This window comes from Bombina bombina, chromosome 4, assembly GCF_027579735.1.
Source record: "Bombina bombina isolate aBomBom1 chromosome 4, aBomBom1.pri, whole genome shotgun sequence".
NCBI lineage: Eukaryota > Metazoa > Chordata > Amphibia > Anura > Bombinatoridae > Bombina > Bombina bombina.
The window spans coordinates 677437279-677457278 of NC_069502.1; the positions used below are offsets into that span (position 1 = coordinate 677437279).

At 40.9% G+C, this 20000-nt stretch overlaps 1 protein-coding gene across 1 annotated transcript in view; it reads left to right on the top strand.

Moving 5' to 3' along the window:
- The window catches only part of ZUP1 (zinc finger containing ubiquitin peptidase 1), a gene marked incomplete at its 3' end in the record, with an annotated part of 60743 nt that extends 41010 nt beyond the window's left edge, over nucleotides 1-19733 (top strand). Inside the window, 2 exon segments of the mRNA XM_053709140.1 lie at nucleotides 18272-18460; nucleotides 19565-19733. Of these exon segments, the coding sequence (XP_053565115.1) occupies nucleotides 18272-18460; nucleotides 19565-19733 (358 nt within the window).
- Nucleotides 19734-20000: the final 267 nt, after the last annotated feature.

Consider the following 20000-nt stretch of genomic DNA (forward strand, 5'->3'; position numbering starts at 1 on the left):
AAGTGAGCTACTTCCCAGGAATTTGTCTAGTTTCCCCTTTTTATTATGTTCCTGAGTAGGATTTGTTAGCTAATATAAGGTGTTATAATAATTTGCAAATTCATTGGCTATTTGAAGGGGGTCATTAGTCACTTTCTCATTTGTTGGCTGAATTTGCTGAATGGTTGTTGCCCTTGTTATCTTTTAACTTGTTTGCCAACATTTTATCTGGCTTATTGCCATATGTGTAGTATCTTGTGTCCAATGCCTTCATTGAGGAAATTGCCACCTTTTCTAATAGCTGGTTAAAGGGACATTATACACTCATTTTTTCTTTGCATAAATGTTTTGTAGATTATCTATTTATATAGCCCATAAAGTTTATTTTGTAAAAAAATTTATAGTTTTGCTTATTTTTAAATAACATTGCTCTGATTTTCAGACTCCTAACCAAGCCCCAAAGTTTTATGTGAATACCGTCAGCTACCTTCTCCAGCTTGCTCCTGTTTGTGTAAAGGGTCTTTTCATATGCAAAAGAAGGGGGAGGGGGGGAGTGTCTTATTTGCCACTTGCAGTGGGCTTTCCAGCTACCTTTTCAACAGAGCTAAACTGACAGCTTCTAAGTAAGTTTTTAAACAGTTTTATACTGGATTTTTATATCAGTATCTGTGCATCTTATTCTTTATAGTAGTGTCTATTACATGCAGTTATATGAAAATGAGTGTATACTGTACCTTTAAGCTCCCCGTTTTTTTAATTTTAAGTAAATTTACATATTTTCATTGAGGATTCCTCAACAGTGTCTCTCGTAAGGAGTTTATCTCATTTCTCAACTTCTCTTTTTTATAATTAGTCTTTTTTTTTTTTAAGTTTAGAAGATTCAGTTGTTATTAAACCCCTAATGGAGGCTTTCAATGCGCTCCAGACCGATTTGGATTAGTGGTGGAGCCCTCAATTAGATTAATAAATTTGCTAATATGTCGTTCTATTTGCTGTTTAAAAATATCATCTTGGAGTATACTAGGTTTCAGAGATCATGACCTCACTCTTCCTGGATTTATCACCCCTTCTATATCCTCATCATATCGTCGTCCGACCATGCACAATTGCAAATATTCGCTTCTTTAACTAAAGGGAGAAGAATTTGACTTATAAGTTTTGAGGAAGTTTTTCATTTGAGGAAACGGCCAGGAGCTTGTGGCTGAGAAACGCGTTATAAGCTCAGCTAATACATTTTACAGTGTTTTTATACTAAGCTCTGTCATAGCTTTTTATTGTTTGATATCCCATTGTTATATTGGGGTCATTTTTCACTTTCCTAAACAGTCTGGTTCAGACGGACATTGCTCCCAATTTCCAACATACAGGGGTAGCTGTATACCGCCAACTGTGCTGATCCTGCAGATTCTGTGATGCATTTGGAGGAGAGTCCACGGCTGCGCCCTTGTTTGACCAGAGGAGCTTTCTGTCAGCGTACTAACTGCTGTTAAATGTCAGCCTGCATATTCGCACTTCTTTACATAAGAGTGCCAGTACTCTTGTGAGTATATTTCCATTTGTTCGTTTTTTGTTTTTTCAGCATTTTAAAGTTTTACCTGCACTATGTCTTTTCCTGTTCACTTATAAGTATTAGATCTATTCTGGAACGGGTACCATGCACTGGGGAGTATTAAGTATATTCTCGTGATCCTTTTATTTAATGCTCTCCAACTATCTAGTAAATTGTAATCCAGTAATAAATCTCTCTGGATCTGTTGATCAGGCATTTGCCTTCTAACTTTATTGGTTTCAGAGGAGGACCTGTCTAATCTATCGTCTAGTGTCAAATTAAAATCTTCCCCCAATTATTGTTTTATATCTCTTCCAAGATGAGTTGTTTGCTTAGTTTAGTGAAAAAAGACCCTTGATGATCGTTGGGGGCATAAATGTTCACGAACATGATGGGTGTGTCGTGTATTAATACTCTTACTATGAGGAATCTCCCTTCCTTATCCTTAATCACCTCTTCTTCCCTAAAGTTAAGGGTGGCATGTATTAGTAGAGAGACCCCACATTTCTTTTTATTATTGATTGCACTGGGAAGAGTTTGTCCCAATATTTGGGAGTCGTGGCTGATGTAAAGTGGGTTTCTTGTAACATCACTATCTTGGCATTCTGGGATATATAGTCTAATATAGCTTTTTTCCTCTTTATGTTGGAATTAAGACCTCTGGCGTTATGGGAGATTATCCTAATCTGCATGTTTTTGCAGTAATCCTAAATTTATGAAAAATAAGGTTAGATCCGTTATCAGGCTTACCTCTATATAGGTTTTGAGGGTGTCCAAGGAAGCATAGCTTGTTTAACCTCCTGTGAGTCAACATCTGAGACTGGACAATTTAACATACAACAAATTAACATAACCATATAACATGATGCCTTTAAATGCATCTAAAATATTACTTAACAAATCGAGCAGTAGCCAACTCTGGAGCAATCTCTTTGCACCTTCGTCTTTTTTACAAACTGATAGCTCTAATTCCTGTCAATAAACATCAGTTTAGGTGAGGAATAGCTGATGGAGGGGAGGGGGGTTTAGGGGAAGGGGAGGTGAGGAAGGAGCACGGGTCCAGGAAGGGGTGGGTAAAGGGGAATCAACATCTTGCACAACAATCAACTTCAGAAACATTTTGTGAATCATAGTCCACCCATATCATCACTTACAACCTGTACATCCCAGAGTGAGATGATTCGGACCCTTGAAAGTCCTTTTATGAAAGTCCCAGAAGCAATGGTTTCATGGAACTGGAGGGCTCTTCCCTACTAGAGGAATTGTTGTCAGTACTGGGTGATGGATTCGGTTTCGTTCTCTTAGTTTTCCCATTCTTGGAAACAAGTGACCATTCTCTCTGTGGTAGCTTCCTCATCATCTTCTGTGCGACTTGTGGTTCTGTCTCCTCCATTGATATCTCGAGTTTGGCAAGTATCAATTGTCCCTCTTCTACAGATGAGCAGGAATAAGTTGCATTTTGATGAGTAAAGACCAGTTTAAAAGGAAAGTTCCACCGATATCTCAGCTTTTCTCTTATCAATGCAGTCACTACTGGCCTCATCTCTCGTTGTCTTCTTAATGTTATAGGGGATAAGTCTGTATAAATTTGAAGATTGTGACCCTCATAGGTAACAGTTCGTGCTTGTCTCGCTGCTTGTAGAATCAGCTCTTTAATATGGTAATAATGCAGCTTGACTATTATGTCTCTTTTTTTGGATTGAGAGGGCTTAGTGAGGGCTCTATGAATTCTATCAAATAGTAGCATGCTCGGTTCTTTGTCTGGTATAAGTTGATGAAAGATATGTCGCGTCTGCTTGAAGATTTTTATAATCTTCCGGTAAGTTTCTTAGTCGCAGATTTGATCGTTGTGACCGGTTTTCCAGGTCCTCCACCTGATCTTCGAGCTTTTTAATATAGATGGAGTGATCAAGCAAGGTGTGTTGGATTTGGGGTATTCCTTCGGTAATATCATCCAGTTTATTTTCAAGTTCTGTTGTCCTCCCACCTATTTCTCTTATATCTTGTTTAAGATCATGTAGCGCTGTCTTTAGCTCTTCATGGAAGGTTTTGATTTGGGTTAACAGTTCATTGTTTGGGATATCTCCGATCGGTTGAGTATCTTCATCTGTGACTCCCAAGACATTGCTTATATTCGATGGGGAGTTTGTTTTGTCTAAAGCCTTGTGTTTTAACTGCGACTTGAAGAGGCATTCTTTCACTGATTGATTTCTACTTTTCATCTTATCGAGTGTCCAAACAAGGTCTTCAGACAAAAAGAAACAAATAAGCACTTGAGCCTGAACTGTATTACCTTGCTCCTCTCCTCCTCCCCCCACATTGCCCTCTTTTGTTGCAGGGATCACACTACTTCTATTTTATTTCTTATATAACATCCCTGATAAGCTTCAGCTTGTATCTGTCTGAGGCTGCTCCAGGTTGGTTTTCAATATTTTAATAGATCATTGGGAAGTGAATCTTTAGCAGTATAGACTGTATTCACCACTTGATTGTCAGGGGCCTGAAGTTCCTGTGTCTACTTGACATGCTCCACACAAAATCTTGCTAAGTGTTTCCTGGTCCTGCGTATTATATCTGCTTTACCAAGTTAGTGAGATAATGGTTGGAATACGTAGTGGCTTGATAGGAACTTCCGGGACCCCTAGTAAGAAGCTAATATCTGCTCATAATTTTTTGTGGCCTATTTGGTGTTTGTGTCTCCAATCACCCTTCCTATCTTGAAGACAACGTATCTGGTCTTATTTGCACTGCTAGCTTTAATTTTCAGATTACAATGCAGTGATGCACATAAAAAAGTGTAAGTGTATTGCCCCACTAATCAGAAGATTCTCCTTATTGCTTTATAGGTTACACAACAACAGTGTCTTCAAATCTGATGGTTCCCCCTAGTATGTGTATATAGGGGGGTTCTGTGTAAGCCCGTCTTTTATAGTGTTTCATAGAGCTGCCATGCAGCTTGTCTCCCCTAAAATGGCCGTCTGAATTTTGCTCCAGCTATGTGTAAGTTGTTTTCATGAATTGTGCACTTTTTATATGCTTGTGATTTTGAGTATCTCTCTGAGTGGCACTTCACCTTTTTAATATTGAGTTAAAGTTTTATGCAGCTCACCTTCTGGTTTACTCTGTGCTTTGAGATAGCTGTGGCTTCTAAGTGCGATTTTCCCGCCCGACGATTCTCTGATTCTCCTCTGCTCTCCGGACTCTTGAGATGGTGTTGAGGACTCGTTCAGATCTGGGCCGAGCTTATGTTTGTCTGGGGTTGACTCAGTTTACAGGGCCTGTATGTTGCCGAATCCCGACCTCCGTGTTAGGCCGCAGCCGCGGCCTTTCCTAGTTTCGTCTGCGCCTCCTCGCTCTCGTTTTTTATTTTGACACAAATATGGATGTTGAATCTCCTGCTGGGTTCTCCAGAACCCTCCTCAATACCTGTTGCTCGATATCTTGGCTTATAATGTATTTTTAGAGCACTTTAACACACATTTCTGGCAGAGCTCCTGCAATGTGTATCTTCCCTGCTGCACCGTTGGCTCCTCCCCCCGCATAATACTGTTTTATTTAAAAAGTGGTAAAAGATCCCCAAAATAAGAACCGCACTCACACTACATGCCCTCAAAGACAATATGATGTATTTCACAAGCAGATATAATCAATCATAAATGCAGTTTGTGTGTGTGTGTATATGCATATACATATGTGTGTTTGTATGTATGTATATATACTGTGTGTATATGTGTGTGTGTGTGTGTGTGTGTGTGTATATATATATATATCTATATAGTGCCCTGGTGTGGAGAAAAAAAATATATAAAAAAAATATAGATAGTCCCTGCACTCATTCGAGGATATGAATCTATTATTTTATACATATACATGATTGCAGTCTATATTACCACTGAAATATGATTCTGTATCACTAAATGTTAGAAGTTTAAGCCAGAGCAAACGACTACAATATTATTATTTTTCATAAAGTTGATCCACTATTGTAACCACAAATATTAGCACCTTTAATGTGTATAACAATTAATTACAGGTAACCTCCACTTTTGTGTTAGCTGACACAATGGATTTTGTCTCTGGTCTTTAACAGATACCTGGGATGTTTGTTTTTCCATCAGACAGCATTCCTCTGAGCTCCAATAGTGGATCGCTGTTACTTCCTGCTTCACGTACTGCCTTGTAGTTAAGTGATAGCAAAAACTCTGCTTTCAAGCATATTACAGTTAAGTTATATAATCTAGCTGTCTATCTCAAAAATATAGCTCGATGGGGGCGTATCCAAGCAGCGGCTCGCAGTGGCCGCATCTTCCTTAGGCTCCAGGAGAAATAGCGGTAATCCGCCAATTATTGCTATATAATTACAGCATCCATAAGAATTACGACTGGTATCGTACCCACTACCACAGGAAGAAACTCTTAATAGCCGAATTTGCTGTGTTTATGACCCAGGAGGCGGGACAGGACAATCGAGGCCTGTAGTGGCGGCAATTTTACAGGCAAGCGCACCCCCCCGGGAGACCGGGGTAATTAGCCAGAGCAGAGCGCGTTTAACGCAAAAGTATCACATAACTCGTCAAGCCTATTCTACTATTTGATACGGACATGACAAGTAGAAATCGGTGACTCAATACGCATCTGGAACCATGAGGCCCACTAACTCATCCGACAATATGGATTGGGGCTTGGCAAAATTGGAAAAACTGCTGCAGACTTTAATAGACAAAGCACCTTCAGAGCGGGATCTCCAGAACCTGATCGATAAAATTACCCCAGAGCAACATTATGTAACATCCTTACAGCATCAGAACAGGGGTGAACCAGGTGGGACATGCCGGGGAGATAAGAACGCACAACCTACAGTCTTCTTAGACAAAGAGAACAAGCGCTCAGGAAACAGTCAGGGACCCGCTTTTACTAACGCTGCCAGACTTTGAGCATATCAGCAAAGAAGATTTAGCCCGCATGGATTATAAAGTTATTGACCTCTTTGGTACAGTTGGCGCAGAGGAGTGGGGAAACCCGGCCGAGTATTCTAAGATGGCGCCTATGATGTTATCAAGTGCCCAGACTCCTTCCTTAAAAGGGATCACGGTAATCATCAAAGTCGGAGAGGGAGGATCACCTTCTTCTACAGCTGTGGCTACAGACAGTACTGGCATTCTAGGCTGGCCCTTTTGTATGGAACGGCTCTTTTACAGCTTTATTCCAGACAGCAACCTAATCAGTACCCAGGGGGCCAGGGCCCTGGAAGTATCGCTGGATCTCTTGGGGAACAAGTGCTTACAAAAACCGCCACCAGCCGATACTCCAAAAAAACACTTAGGTCTCCCAAACTGGCTTAATCTATTACACCCAGGGATTCTTTTCTACGCAGGTGTTGGGGATCTGCTTTACTCAAAGGCAGATGGAGTACACGGAAGACGGGTATTTGAGGTACCATAAAGCTCCGACGGATATTACAGACTCTGTACTGTGGAGTCCTTTGCAAACTGCTTAGACTACCGAGTATAGGTTTTTCACACTGTTATGTCTGAGGTTTAAGATGTCATTACTATAGTTAATGTTATTATTAAGAAATTTAAATGTACTCTGTATTATTTCTTATATTCACGTGTCTCAACACAGGGGGCATATTGCAAGTAAAGTATACCCAAAGCAAAACTAGAGTATATAATTACAATTAGCTATATTGTTTTTTCATATAATTATTATTCTGCTACTGCTATATATTGGGATCTTGTAACTTCAGTTTCCAAATAACCCATTTATACTATTGTATGCATTAGCTGTTTCCTGTTAATACCATGTTTATTGTGGAGAATATACCGCTTGCTTTGTGTTCTTATCTTGGGGGGCTTTGAGGGGGGACCCCCGTAATGACAAATTTATGCACAAATTACACAACAGATGTTGCCACTCTTGATGGCTTTGTAATGTAGGCTATTTTTATTTGATACGGGCTTCTCCCTTGGAGCTAGCGGCCGAAGCCTTGGGGAGATAATAATAATGGAAGACTCTGCATAGCTTACATCAGCCTATTCTACATAGACAGTTCTCTGCCTGATATAACTTATAGTAGTTTGGAAAACATTTGCACACATTTATTCTTTAAGTAACCTTAAACTAAGCTTCCTTTGAGTTGGTGCCATTACCCAATATTGCAGACACAGTATACCCACTCAAGCATAGACTAAGAGTAATTTGCCTGCAGAGGTATAAATTTAAGCTAGTGGAATCTTTTACTCCCCTGTTTTAGTCAGAAAATGTATAGGCCATCACCAGTTTAATTCACATTGTTTCATGTTTGTTGCGTGTCTCTAGCTCTGGCGTATGCATCCTACCATATGTATGCCATCACCAGTCTAACATAGTTCAGTGATGGACTTGTTTTTTTTATATAATGTTAACCCCTGATTGCAATAAAGCTCAATAATAGGGTCCAAGAGTGACCTATCTGTAAATTAAGGGGATAAAATGTGAGGAAAGAACTTATTTTCTATTTAGGTACAATAGTACAATCACATATGCTGTGAATATTTGAAGCTTTGTTTTTCCAAAAATAACATGTATATTCGTGATCTTATTTGTACCTTGGGTAGAGTGATTTTCCGTGCATTGCATACATAACGCAATCTCCACTGTTCTTTGCTATACCTAGAAGAATTTAATTGATGCGGTTTTGAAGGGAAAGGGTGGTCACACCAAAAATTTCTTTGATTTCGAGTTCACTCACTTTGTAATTTGTTGATTGATAAAATAAAAGTATTTTTAAAAGCATTCTTACTTTACAGCATTTTTTCCACACATGATAAAAATGTTTGCACAGTAGAGTCTATATTCAACACCAGTTTAAAAAAAAAATCCTTAAAGGGTTTTATGTATTTGTATTTTATTTGCCATTGAATATTAATTTGTCTGATTCAATTTTTTTTAATGTTTGATAAATAATTGTGATAATATTAAATATTTACTGTTTTTAGGGCCTTTTGTCCATAGTCATTTTTCAGTAAATTCGTCATATTTAGTTTTGACGGTTTAGAAATAACTCTCCCCTTCTTCAGAAACTTTTTATACTGAGAAAACCTGAGTGCTCTGTGACTTTTATATATTTTATTTTCTACAACCCAGAAGCACCCAGGTGGACGTCCATTTTAATTAAGAAATGTGGCATATTCTCAAGACTGTAGTGTGTTCTGTAAATTGCGTATGGTATTTGTCTTTTGAAGTGAGCAAGCATTTGTCAATACAGGCAAGTGTTGTCACCATTCTTCATTTTCTGTAGTAGATACTAACTTGATAAGAATCTTACCTCAACATTTCATTTTGATGCATATAAGGTCATTATTGTGTCCACTTGTCCACATTTTCTTCTTAAACAGAGTCCACAGCTGCATTTATTATTCTTGGGAATTCAGAACCTGGCCACCAGGAGGCAAAGACACCCCAGCCAAAGGCTTCAAATACCTCCCCCACTTCCCTCATTCCCCAGTCATTCTTTGCCTTTCGTCACAGGAGGTTGGCAGAGAAGTGTCAGAAGTTCGAGTTTAGTCTCTTATGGAGGGTAGTACTCTTCGAAATGGGACTGGAGTTTTAAGTAGTCCTGTCAGCCTCTCAGTGAGAGCATGGATGAAGATTAGAGTCCGCAGATGCAGGGAGAATTTTTCTGCGAAACCATCCCGACTCATATTAACAGCTCCTTGGCAATCAGCGTTGATGAGTTTCCCTGCCTGCCTTTGTTCACTCAAGTCCATGTCAGAAGCGAGGCTTCTATCTGTCACACTTGAAGGGCCGTGTTCCTGTTCCACGGCGTAGATTTCGGTAAGATCGTTTAATTTTCCTTCATTATATGAATGTGATGTTAACGTAAAGGTAGGGTCCCAGTGGGACTCCTTTTATCTCAAAATAAGGAATCATAGGTTAATATCCCCTAAAGGGGGTTATTGAACAGGGGGAGCTTTAATCATGTGTATGTGGTTCTATCTGCTGAGGTGTAGTAATACTTTAGGCTCATGGCTTTTCGGAACATTAACGGCCTTATCGTCATTTGGCGTGATCTTTAGATTTGCACGCAATTTTATGACTTGCATGGTGCACCTCGTGACCGGGTGCGGTTACGTTGTTTTTCACTTCCGTATGCAGACTGTGTGGCAAAAGAGTCTGCTCATGGGTTGTCTGGTTCACAAGAGGTGGTGAGTGCCCCAGCCATTAGGGTTTGAAGAAGGTGTCAGTTACCGTTTGTCATTTTTGTAATCCCATGATGGAGGATTCTGACTTTTTAGACACGGGTGTCTCCAATGCAGAGAAAGCGTTTTGTGATGAATATGAAATGGCCCGGGTTATCCATGCCCATCAGTTATGTTCTGATTGCCGTTCCAGAGTACTCTCTTCTCCCGATTCAGGGTCCTCAGAGTGCGTTGAGCCCTCCGCCCCCAATGATGCTAGGTCCTGCGAGGCGCGTGTCCCAGAAACTTCCTTTCCTATGCAAGCAGGTGTCCCTTTTGGTTTTTACTCCTCCGGAAGGTAGCCTGTTCCGCATGGCCATATCTGCGGCCTTGGCTCATTTGTATCTCCCAAGTGAAATATTTTTAAGATACTGTCCGTGTTCTGTCAACCAGGGCCCGCTGGGCGGGGGATTGCCCGGTTCAGTTCGGCCTCCTGGGGAAGCGGTGGCCTCGAAGGCTTCAGGGGCCCCAACCTTGGGGCGGAGTTGTTTGTCGACCCGGCAAGGGATAATTTTGCCTTCCGTTATAGGTTGTGTCCTACTAAGACATGTTTTGGTGTTGCTAGAGGATCCCAATCTCAGTCCTAGTGGGCCGAGGCATTAGATGCCGGATGGCAACCTGGATAGATGTTTTGAGGATGAAGCCAATCTCCTTATCGTCGTCTGTTTCTTTTACAAGATATGACGAGTCCACGGATTTCATCCTTACTTATGGGATATCGCCTCCTGGTCAGCAGGAGGAGGCAAAGAGCGCCACAGCAGAGCTGCATAAATAGCTCCTCCCTTCCCCCCCAACCCAGTCCTTCTCTTTGCCTGCGTTAGTGATAGGAGTGAGGTAAAGTGAGGTGTTAGTTTAGATTCTTCAATCAAGAGTTTTTTTATTTTTAAATGGTGCCAAAGTGTACTATTTTACTTTAAGAGCAGCTTCTGGTGGGCTTTTAGCCTCACTGCGCCTCCCATTATTGTTCTGCTCTACTGTAATGGTCTTACAGAGACTTAACTAAGACCCTTCTGTCTTCACAGGACCTCAGGAGGAAGAGTGGACCTCTTGACACTGTGAATTGTCATGCTGTTCCTCAGCATGGAGGTAAGGGCAATTTTTTACTCTGGGGCTCTGCAGCATATCCCAGACCTGACTGTACTTACTCCCCTATCAGGGTTTCCCTGCTTTAACCCCAAACATTCTGAGACCGTAATTTCTATAGAAGCGTTGGGGCTTATGGTGTAAAGACATTATGCTAATTCTCATGAACAATATAGTGAGATCTGACATATATTATTCCCCAGACATTCTGTGACCGTACATACTACAGACACGTTAGGGGGTTATAGTGGTAAACTCTGTTTATTTTTTATGTTGGCTACTCTGATTGTGGTGACACACTTGCTTGAGTATTTGGCAGACGCTGAGATTACCGGAGGTTATGTTTATTAAGTAAATAGGCTCCAGTAAATGGCGGTTCACAGTATATTACGGATTAGATTTACGCCCACGATGGGCGGGGCTTGTTGTTCGCGCGCTCGCCGCGCAGTTTCTCCTCCATTTGGTTCCGGCTAGCAGCATTCTTCACGACTCCTAAGTTTACTTCAGTAATACTTTGACAAGTAAACATAGGTGCGCTGTATGAGGAGTGTTAGTGCCGAGCACGTGGAAGGTAGGAGCCGCAGCAGAGCTGCGTCAGGGTGACTGTGTTTTTTTCTAACAAGTGGGAAAAGAGCCAGTAAGTTAATTTGTAGTTGATATCTACACAGGTAGTGTGGTTAATTTTATTAGGGGTTCCCTCTATCTTTTTTGCCTGTAAGGGGTTAGCGCAGAAGGAATTTTTTAAAGACACAGTAATATATATTTATTAGTGTTACGTTTTTGTAAAATCTTGGTCTGCGGATGTGTCTTCTAAATCCAAACTTTTGACTATTCCTTTCAAAGGAAAGACCCTATTCGGGCCTGAATTGAAAGAGATCATTTCTGACATTACGGGAGGTAAGGGTCATCTCCTCCCTCAGGATAAGACATCTAAACAAAGGAGACAGAGTAATTTTCATTCCTTTCGAAATTTCAAGGGAGTCCCTTCCTCTTCCGTTAAGCAGGAAGGGAACTTTGCACAAGCCAAGCCTATCTGGAGACCCAACCAGGCTTGGAACAAGGGTAAACAATCCAAGAAGCCCGCTGCTGCCTCCAAGACAGCATGAAGGGGCGGCCCCCGATCCGGGACCGGATCTAGTAGGGGTTAGACTTTCTCTATCTAGTAGGGGGCAGACTTTCTCTCTTTGTCCAGGCTTGAATAAGAGATGTTCAGGATCCCTGGACACTAGAAATCGTGTCCCAGGGGTATCAACTGGAGTTCAAAAATTCCCTCCCAAGGGGAAGGGTTCTTCTTTCACGATTGTCTGTAGACCAGATAAAAAGAGAGGCGTTCTTACGTTGTGTAAAAGACCTCTCCACTATGGGAGTAATTCATCCCGTTCCAATACAGGAACAGGGGCAAAATCTCATACCGACATGGTTCTGTCCTTTCTAAGGACTCACGGGTGGAAGGTGAATCTAGAAAAGAGTTCACTCATTCCACAGACAAGGGTCCCTTTACTGGGAACTCTAATATATTCTGTATCCATGAAAATCTTCTTGACAGAAGTCAGAAAGTTAAAGATCTTGAATACATGCCGAGCCCTTCAGTCCAATTCTCGGCCATCAGTGGCTCAGTGCATGGAGGTAATTGGATTGATGGTGGCGGCAATGGACATCATTCCGTTTGCTCGTTTCCATCTCAGACCTCTACAACTGAGCATGCTCAGACAGTGGAATGGAGATTATGCAGATTTGTCTCCTCAGATAGATCTGGATCAGGAGACAAGCGATTCTCTTCTTTGGTGGTTGTCGCTGGATCATCTGTCCCAAGGGACGTGCTTCCGCAGACCTTCATGGGTGATAGTGACAACGGACGCCAATCTACTAGGATGGGGTGCAGCCTGGAATTCCCTGAAGGCTCAGGGTGTGTGGACTCGGTCGGAGGCTCTACTTCCCATCAATATTCTGGAGTTGAGAGCAATATTCAATGCACTTCAAGCTTGGCCTCAGTTGGCTTCGGCCAAATTCATCCGATTTCTGTTGGGCAACATCACAACTGTGGCTTACATCAATCATCAGGGAGGAACAAGGAGTTCCTTAGCGATGACAGAAGTATCCAAGATAATTCGGTGGGCGGAGGCTCACTCTTGTTATCTGTCAGCAATCTACAACCCAGGAGTGGACAACTGGGAGGCGGATTCTTTGAGCAGACAGACGTTTCATCCGAGGGAATGGGAACTCCATCCGGAGGTCTTTGCTACCCTGATTCTCAGGTGGGGCAGACTGGAATTGGATCTGATGGCGTCTCGTCAGAATGCCAAGCTCCCGAGATACGGATCCAGGTCCAGGGATCCCCAGGCCGAACTGATAGATGCCTTGGTAGTCCCTTTTCGTTCAACCTAGCTTATATGTTTCCACCGTTTGCTCTCCTTCCCCGGGTGATTGCACTGATCAAACAGGAGAGGGTTTCTGTGATTCTAATCGCTCCTGCGTGGCCTCGCAGGACTTGATATGCCGATCTGGTGGACATGTCTTCTCTGCCGCCGTGGAAGCTTCCGTTGAGGCAGGACCTTCTCATTCAGGGACCCTTCCATCATCCGAATCTAATTTCTCTGCAGCTAACTGCTTGGAGATTGAATGCTTGATTTTATCTAAGCGGGGGTTCTCTGATGCGGTCATTGATACCTTGATTCTGTTACATAATTTGGACGTAGTCTGTGCCTTAAAGTTCTACTTGCAGGCGACTAAGGATTTTTGTCAAACATCTTCATTATTTGTTGTTTTTGCTGGGAAACGTAGGGGTCAGAAAGCTACGGCTACCTCTTTCTTTTTGGCTGAAGAGTATCATCCGTGTTGCATATGAGACTGCTGGAAAGCAGCCTCCAGAACGAATTACGACTCATTCTACTAGGCCTGTGGCTTCCTCATGGGCATTTAAAAATGATGCTTCTGTTGAACACATTTGCAAGGCTGCAACTTGGTCGTCTCTTCACACTTTTTCCAAATTTGATACTTTTGCCTCATCTGAGGCTGTTTTGGGGAGAAAGGTTCTTCAAGCAGTGGTGCCTTCCATTTAGGTCCCTGTCTTGTCCCTCCCTTTCATCCATGTCCTATAGCTTTGGTATTGTATCCCATAAGTAAGGATGAAATCCGTGGACTCGTCATATCTTGTGAAAGAAAAGGAAATTTATGCTTACCTGATAAATGTATTTCTTTTACGATCTGACAAGTCCACAGCCCACCCTGTCATTTTTCTAAAGACAGGTTTTTATTTTTGTTAAACTTCAGTCACCTCTGCTCCTTGGCTTTTCCTTTCTCTTCCTAACTTCGGTCGAATGACTGGGTTGGGGGGGGAAGGGAGGAGCTATTTATGCAGCTCTGCTGTGGAGCTCTTTGCCTCCTCCAGCTGACCAGGAGACGATATCCAATAAGTAAGGATAAAATCCGTGGACTCGTCATATCGTAAAATAAATAAATTTATCAGGTAAGCATAAATTTCCTTTTTTCTTTATTTTATGTGTTGGTTCCAGTTTTGAGCTTGGGGGAAGGGAGCCTTCTGATCGGCTGGTCCGGTTGGCCGTACCCTTTTTTTCTCCTGGGGCATTCACCCACAGGTGCTGCCTTACTTCTATTTTAGATCTGGACAGGATGTATTTGAGTTATTTGTATAAAGCTCATGGTTGATATAACTTTCGTTTTGAGAACATTCTTTCTCTGGAACCGATACGTGCGATTTTGTGGTCGCATGGGCACTTTCTCGGAAGTTGCGCACTTTGGTTAAGTCGAGGTTATGTTTTTCTAGTTCATATTATCGAGCCTTCGGGTCAGTTTTTCTTGGACCCTAGACAGATTCTGAAGTGCTCTTATACCAGGCAGGTACTGGTCGGGCGCTATCTACTGTTTTCTTGGGTTCATGTCACCCTCGTAGTGCTGATTAGCCTATCGGCTTTAAAAAAACAAAACAAAAAAAAAAAAAAACATAATAAGGCCTAGTGTTATGGACTCCGGACCCGGAACCTACAACGAGGTTTAGGGCCTGGGGCATAGGTCCAACGCTTCTGGTAGGAGGGTTGTGTGCTCCGATATAGGTTGGTTTTTGCTGGCTATATTGCTTGAGATGCTTGACCGACTTTTCAGACGTCATCGGAATCACGGTTTTCCATTCATTTGGAAGTCTGGAAATGTGATTGATTTCCGGAGGTTTAGTATCTGATTAAGTGGATGTTTGAGTCTTCACTTGCGGTATCTCTGGATGACAACTCTTGTAGCCTAGTTACATTCTTTTTGCGGTTGCGAGGTTTCCTTCCCTCCCGTCTTGGGTTGGGTTATTTGATAAAAAGGACACGTCCACTCTACCATAACAGTGTTTCGTTTGCTCTAGTGCGTGGGAGTGCGAGGCTCCCGTTGTTCCATTTAATGATGTCGGGAGATCGATCCGGCAGGGATCTCTGGAGACTGTCGTCCAAGATAAAAACTACCCTTTGTCATACCATGGTCTTTGACTCCCGGGTGCTACCCTACAATCTTTTTGAAAACCTTCGGGCTTGAGAGTAGGAGGTCTGGGGGCAGTTACAGTCTTCTCGCCTGTCTGGGGTCAGGAAACTGACCATTTAGCCTTCCAGTGTGTGGTCAGGTCGTTAGGCCTGTCTACATGGCTTACCTTGTGATCCAAGGGTACTAGTGGCCCTTTCCTAAACCGGTCGGGAGTTCTTTTCAGACTCTTAGGTTTGTGGATATTGCTCGGTATTAATATTTAAGGACTTTAGATGGCAGAAGGCTCTGTATGGGCAGCTTATGGGGTCCTCAGGGGCTTCAGATCTTCGCATCGGTTCCGTTTTTCGAGGACTCCGGTTAAGGACCATGTCTCTTGCCTGGAAAGGATATGGACGGTTCTGCTTAACCTTAGGGTTTGGTCTCTTGCGTGTCCCTTGCTATTCAACTGGGCTGACAATGTGGTCGAGGGTTGGCCTCTAGTAGGGTGTTTTCCGTTGATTAATATTCTTCTTCTCACCTAGGGTGGGGAAGGGATTTTTACGTGTTCTCCTTGGATTGGAGGTACCTCAGTATCTGTTGAGGGCCCGTGGGTCCTTTGTTTTTTTTTCTCCTCCGTAGGTTTTTCCCTCTCTCTTGCGTTCTCAGTATCATGGAATTGATTACTGGTATCAGAATGCTGTGGTTCAGAGTACTTTCTTCCCTGGAGGAGAGTGTTCCTTCTTATGGAAGGCTGTAGTGTAGGGTTCCTTGGACCCGAGCATGAGGTTCCTCTCATGGTTCAGGGTAGCATGCTAATTTTTAGTAGCGGTCAGAGTTCTACTCTGGGGCTTTGATGCATCGTAGATCTATCCTTCTTCTTGGGGTCTGAGAAAAGCAAAAGGTTTTTCACTAGCCTTGGGGGCTAGGACCGTTATCCTGGAAGGAAGGTTGGGGATCAGTCTGCTTTGCAGCATGGACCGTTTACTTTGTTTACCTTGTTGGGGGGACTTTAAGTGCCCATCTCTCTACCGGCGGTGGCTGTTGCCGGGATGGATTGCTCCTTGGATTCCGGAATTTTCTGGTTGGGAGCTGTTGTTGAGATTTTTCAGCACTTTTCAGTGGGATGAGTCCCATGATGGCTTTAGACGACTTTGTCACCGTACAGGGAAGAGTCGGAAGTGAAAACGCTGTGAGTTGGGGAGTGGAAGCACTGTGAGAGGCTGCATACTCCTTTTCCTTCTAAGGAGGGACTGTCATCTTGCTGCTGGTGAGGTAACTCTAAACCGGTCTGTATATCCCAGCTACTAGCCAAGAGGCTCTGTTTTTACATTCAGAAAAGCTTTTTTGAGAAGGTATTGGGACAGTCACACAGTGACAATTTGGGACTAAGCATCTAAGTTTTTGGCAAAGATTATCGTATTGTCTAAAAAAGAACTATTAAGGTGAATTTACATTGTATTGTCTAAAAAGACATAAAAACATAAAGGTCTAAAAAGCCCTTTTTTAAATAAGGTGGTACACGTTGAACTTCCTAAATAAGGTGGTTATTTTAAAACTGTTGTTAGCAAATTTAAAGGGAGACGTCCCTGATTTTAGTATTGCATTTTTTCTAAATATACGATTGTTTCAGCATTTGAATACATTGATGAAAACTGATATAGTTACATTGTTACTATTGCATTGTTGCTAACATATTGCTGTTGATACAGTGCTGCTGTTTTTTAAAAAAAATCTTTGACTTTTATAAAGATATATGAAACCATTTTCACCTCTAGAGATTTATTTGAGATCAATTTAAAAAATGTTTGGGATTGATTTGAGATTATTGTAAAATGCATCTGATTTGTCAGCTGTAAAGCGCCCTTTTCGTTTTCTAAACAATTGTAATTTTGTACTTTAAACCTGTGGGGAGCTTATTAGGAAAGTGACTAAGACTCCCTCTGCTCTTTCTCTACCCTCTTGAATATTTGCCTCCTCCTGGTGGCCAGGTTCTGAATTCCCAAAAGTAATGAATGCAGATGTGGACTCTTCCTGTCAGAAGAAAAGAAAATTATCATGTGAGCATAATTTGTTTTCTTCCTGAATATTTTTTTGTACATACATACATATACACATGTATAATTTTTTTTTATTCTGCCAGCTTCACAAACATTTATTTTCTTTGACTTTTAAGTTTCAAGATTAATAATAAATGCAATGATTTTATAGCATTTAACCTATTAGTGCTTAACATTCTATCTATTCTGTGTGTACTCATTGAAATGGTGTGCCTGTCAGAGAGACAGATATGGTGTGTATTATAGCTAATGATTACACCATACAAACCATCACTGACTCTATAAGTATGCTCAGTGTTTCAATTCGGCTGCTCTGGGTATATGCACGTATATGCTCAAAACAGTAATAATTTATGCTAGAAGAATTTTTGCTAATGTCAACATATTGTAATAATAAATCTATTCCAAATTATAATACTTATGCACATTTCAGTCTTATGCTAAAAGCATTTTTGCTGATATCAACATATTATAATAATACATCTATTCCAAATTGTAATACTTATGCACATTTCAATCTTTGTAACCTATTAAAGAGACAGTCTAGTCAAAATTAAACTTTTATGATTCAGATGGGGCATGCCATTTTAAACAACTTTCCAATTTACTTCTATTAACTAATTTGCTCAATTCCTTAGATATTCTTTGTTGAAGAAATAGCAATGCACATGTGTGAGCCAATCACATAAGGCCTCTATGTGCAGCAACCAAACAGCAGCTACTGAGCATATCTAGATATGCTTTTCAGCAAGTGATATCAAGAGAATGAAGCAAATTAGATAATAGAAGTAAATTAGAAAGTTGTTTAAAATGGCATGCTCTTTCTAAATCACGAATGAAAAAAAATTGGGTTTCATGTCCCTTTAAGTTATATTTCAGATTTGTAATTCGAAATAAAATTTGCTTTTCATTTCTGTTTTTTGAAGGTGTTTTGGAAGCTTTGCTCAGGTATTATCGCAGTAATGCTGCGGAAGTAAACCGTGTTTGGCTTAGTTCACCATTAGATCACTTTAGCGCCTCTACAGGGGACAAAGGATGGGGATGCGGATTCAGAAATATACAAATGTTGCTTTCTTCACTTTTGTTGGATGACACGTATAAAAGCCAATTGCAAGGTCAGAACAAATATTATCTTTTTGATATCCCTTTTAAAAGATATCTATTATATAATGTATAAGTTTTTTTAAGAAACTTTTAAAGTGAATCAACCACATACCCAAATGTCATGTTGCTTTTCAGTTTTGAGCTCTGCTTTCCAGCAATTGTGTGTATTTGTGACTTCACAAAATACAAAAAAATAAACTGTAGACCAGTCTTGTTGGCGGTGCAGACGTTTTAGTACATTTCATTTTGTCTTCTTTTCAGAACTGAACACTGAATGTGATTAAAACAATGCTGGAACATTTGCATTCTTTGATCTAAATGGAAATGTAGGACAATACATTTGCATTAAGGAGAGGTGTTTTATGTATGTCTGCACCTGTACAATAACACTAATACATCACTATATCGTATTGCCGGGCAGCGCAATGCTTTGTATTTTAATAAAGAGTCGCATACAAAGAACCAACATTTAAATGGGCAAATTATACATTTTTGTTTCAATTCGTAGTATTTCTATAATGTAACTGGCTGTCTAAGTGAAAGTAGAAAACAATTGAACCATTTATGTGAAAATGATGGATACCCCTGCTTAGCTTGTTCTAGTAGCACCTTTTAAGCATGAGCTGGGTTAGGATAAAGCTTGACGCTACACTTATTCAAGTGATAAAAAAAGACTCCACTTCTTGTTAATGACAATATTTTTTTTTTTTATTCCACCCTTGTACAGAATAAACAGAGACCCTTTTATACTTCATGACTGAAGTATTTTATACTTAATGACTGAAAGTCCCTTTTATTTGTTCCAATGTTAAATCCTAGCGTTTCACAAATGCTAGGATTTACCATCACTTTAAGAGCATCCCTCTCCAGCATTCCTACTTTGGCCAAAAAATATAAAGCCTGCCACCATGTCAAGGTAGACTCTAGCAAGGGGGGGGGGGGGGAGACTTTCCAATTTTTTCAATACTTTTTCTTTACGTATAGTAAACAAGAGTCATTTAGTTTAAGTTGATGTTATTTATTTCTTTTTCTAGCCCTAGAGATAAAGTACAGTTATTAATTTAACAAGTTATGGATAGTGCATTAATACTCTTTTAAATCATTTCCTGTACCAGAATGTAGATCCGTTCCTTGCATTCCAAAACTCCAGTCTATGATTGAAGGTGCCTGGAAGGAAGGATTTGATCCTCAAGGTGCATCACATTTTAATGGGAAATTACGTGGTACCAAGGCTTGGATTGGAGCATGCGAAGTGTATTGCTTACTCACGTCCTTACATTTGAAGTAAGGGGCTTAAAAGTGGTATTGAGTATAATATTACTATAAGCATTAAAAGGACAGAAAACCCCAACATTGTCTCATGATTTGGATAGAATACACAATTTTAAACAACTTTCCAATTTACTTCTTTTCTCAGATTCTCAACAAGGGTTACCAAGAGAATGAAGCACACTTGAAAATAGAAGTTCATTTATAAGTGTCTGAAAATTGCACGCTCTTTCGGAATCATGCAAATTTAATTTTGACTTTCCTATGCCTATGGCTTTCCTA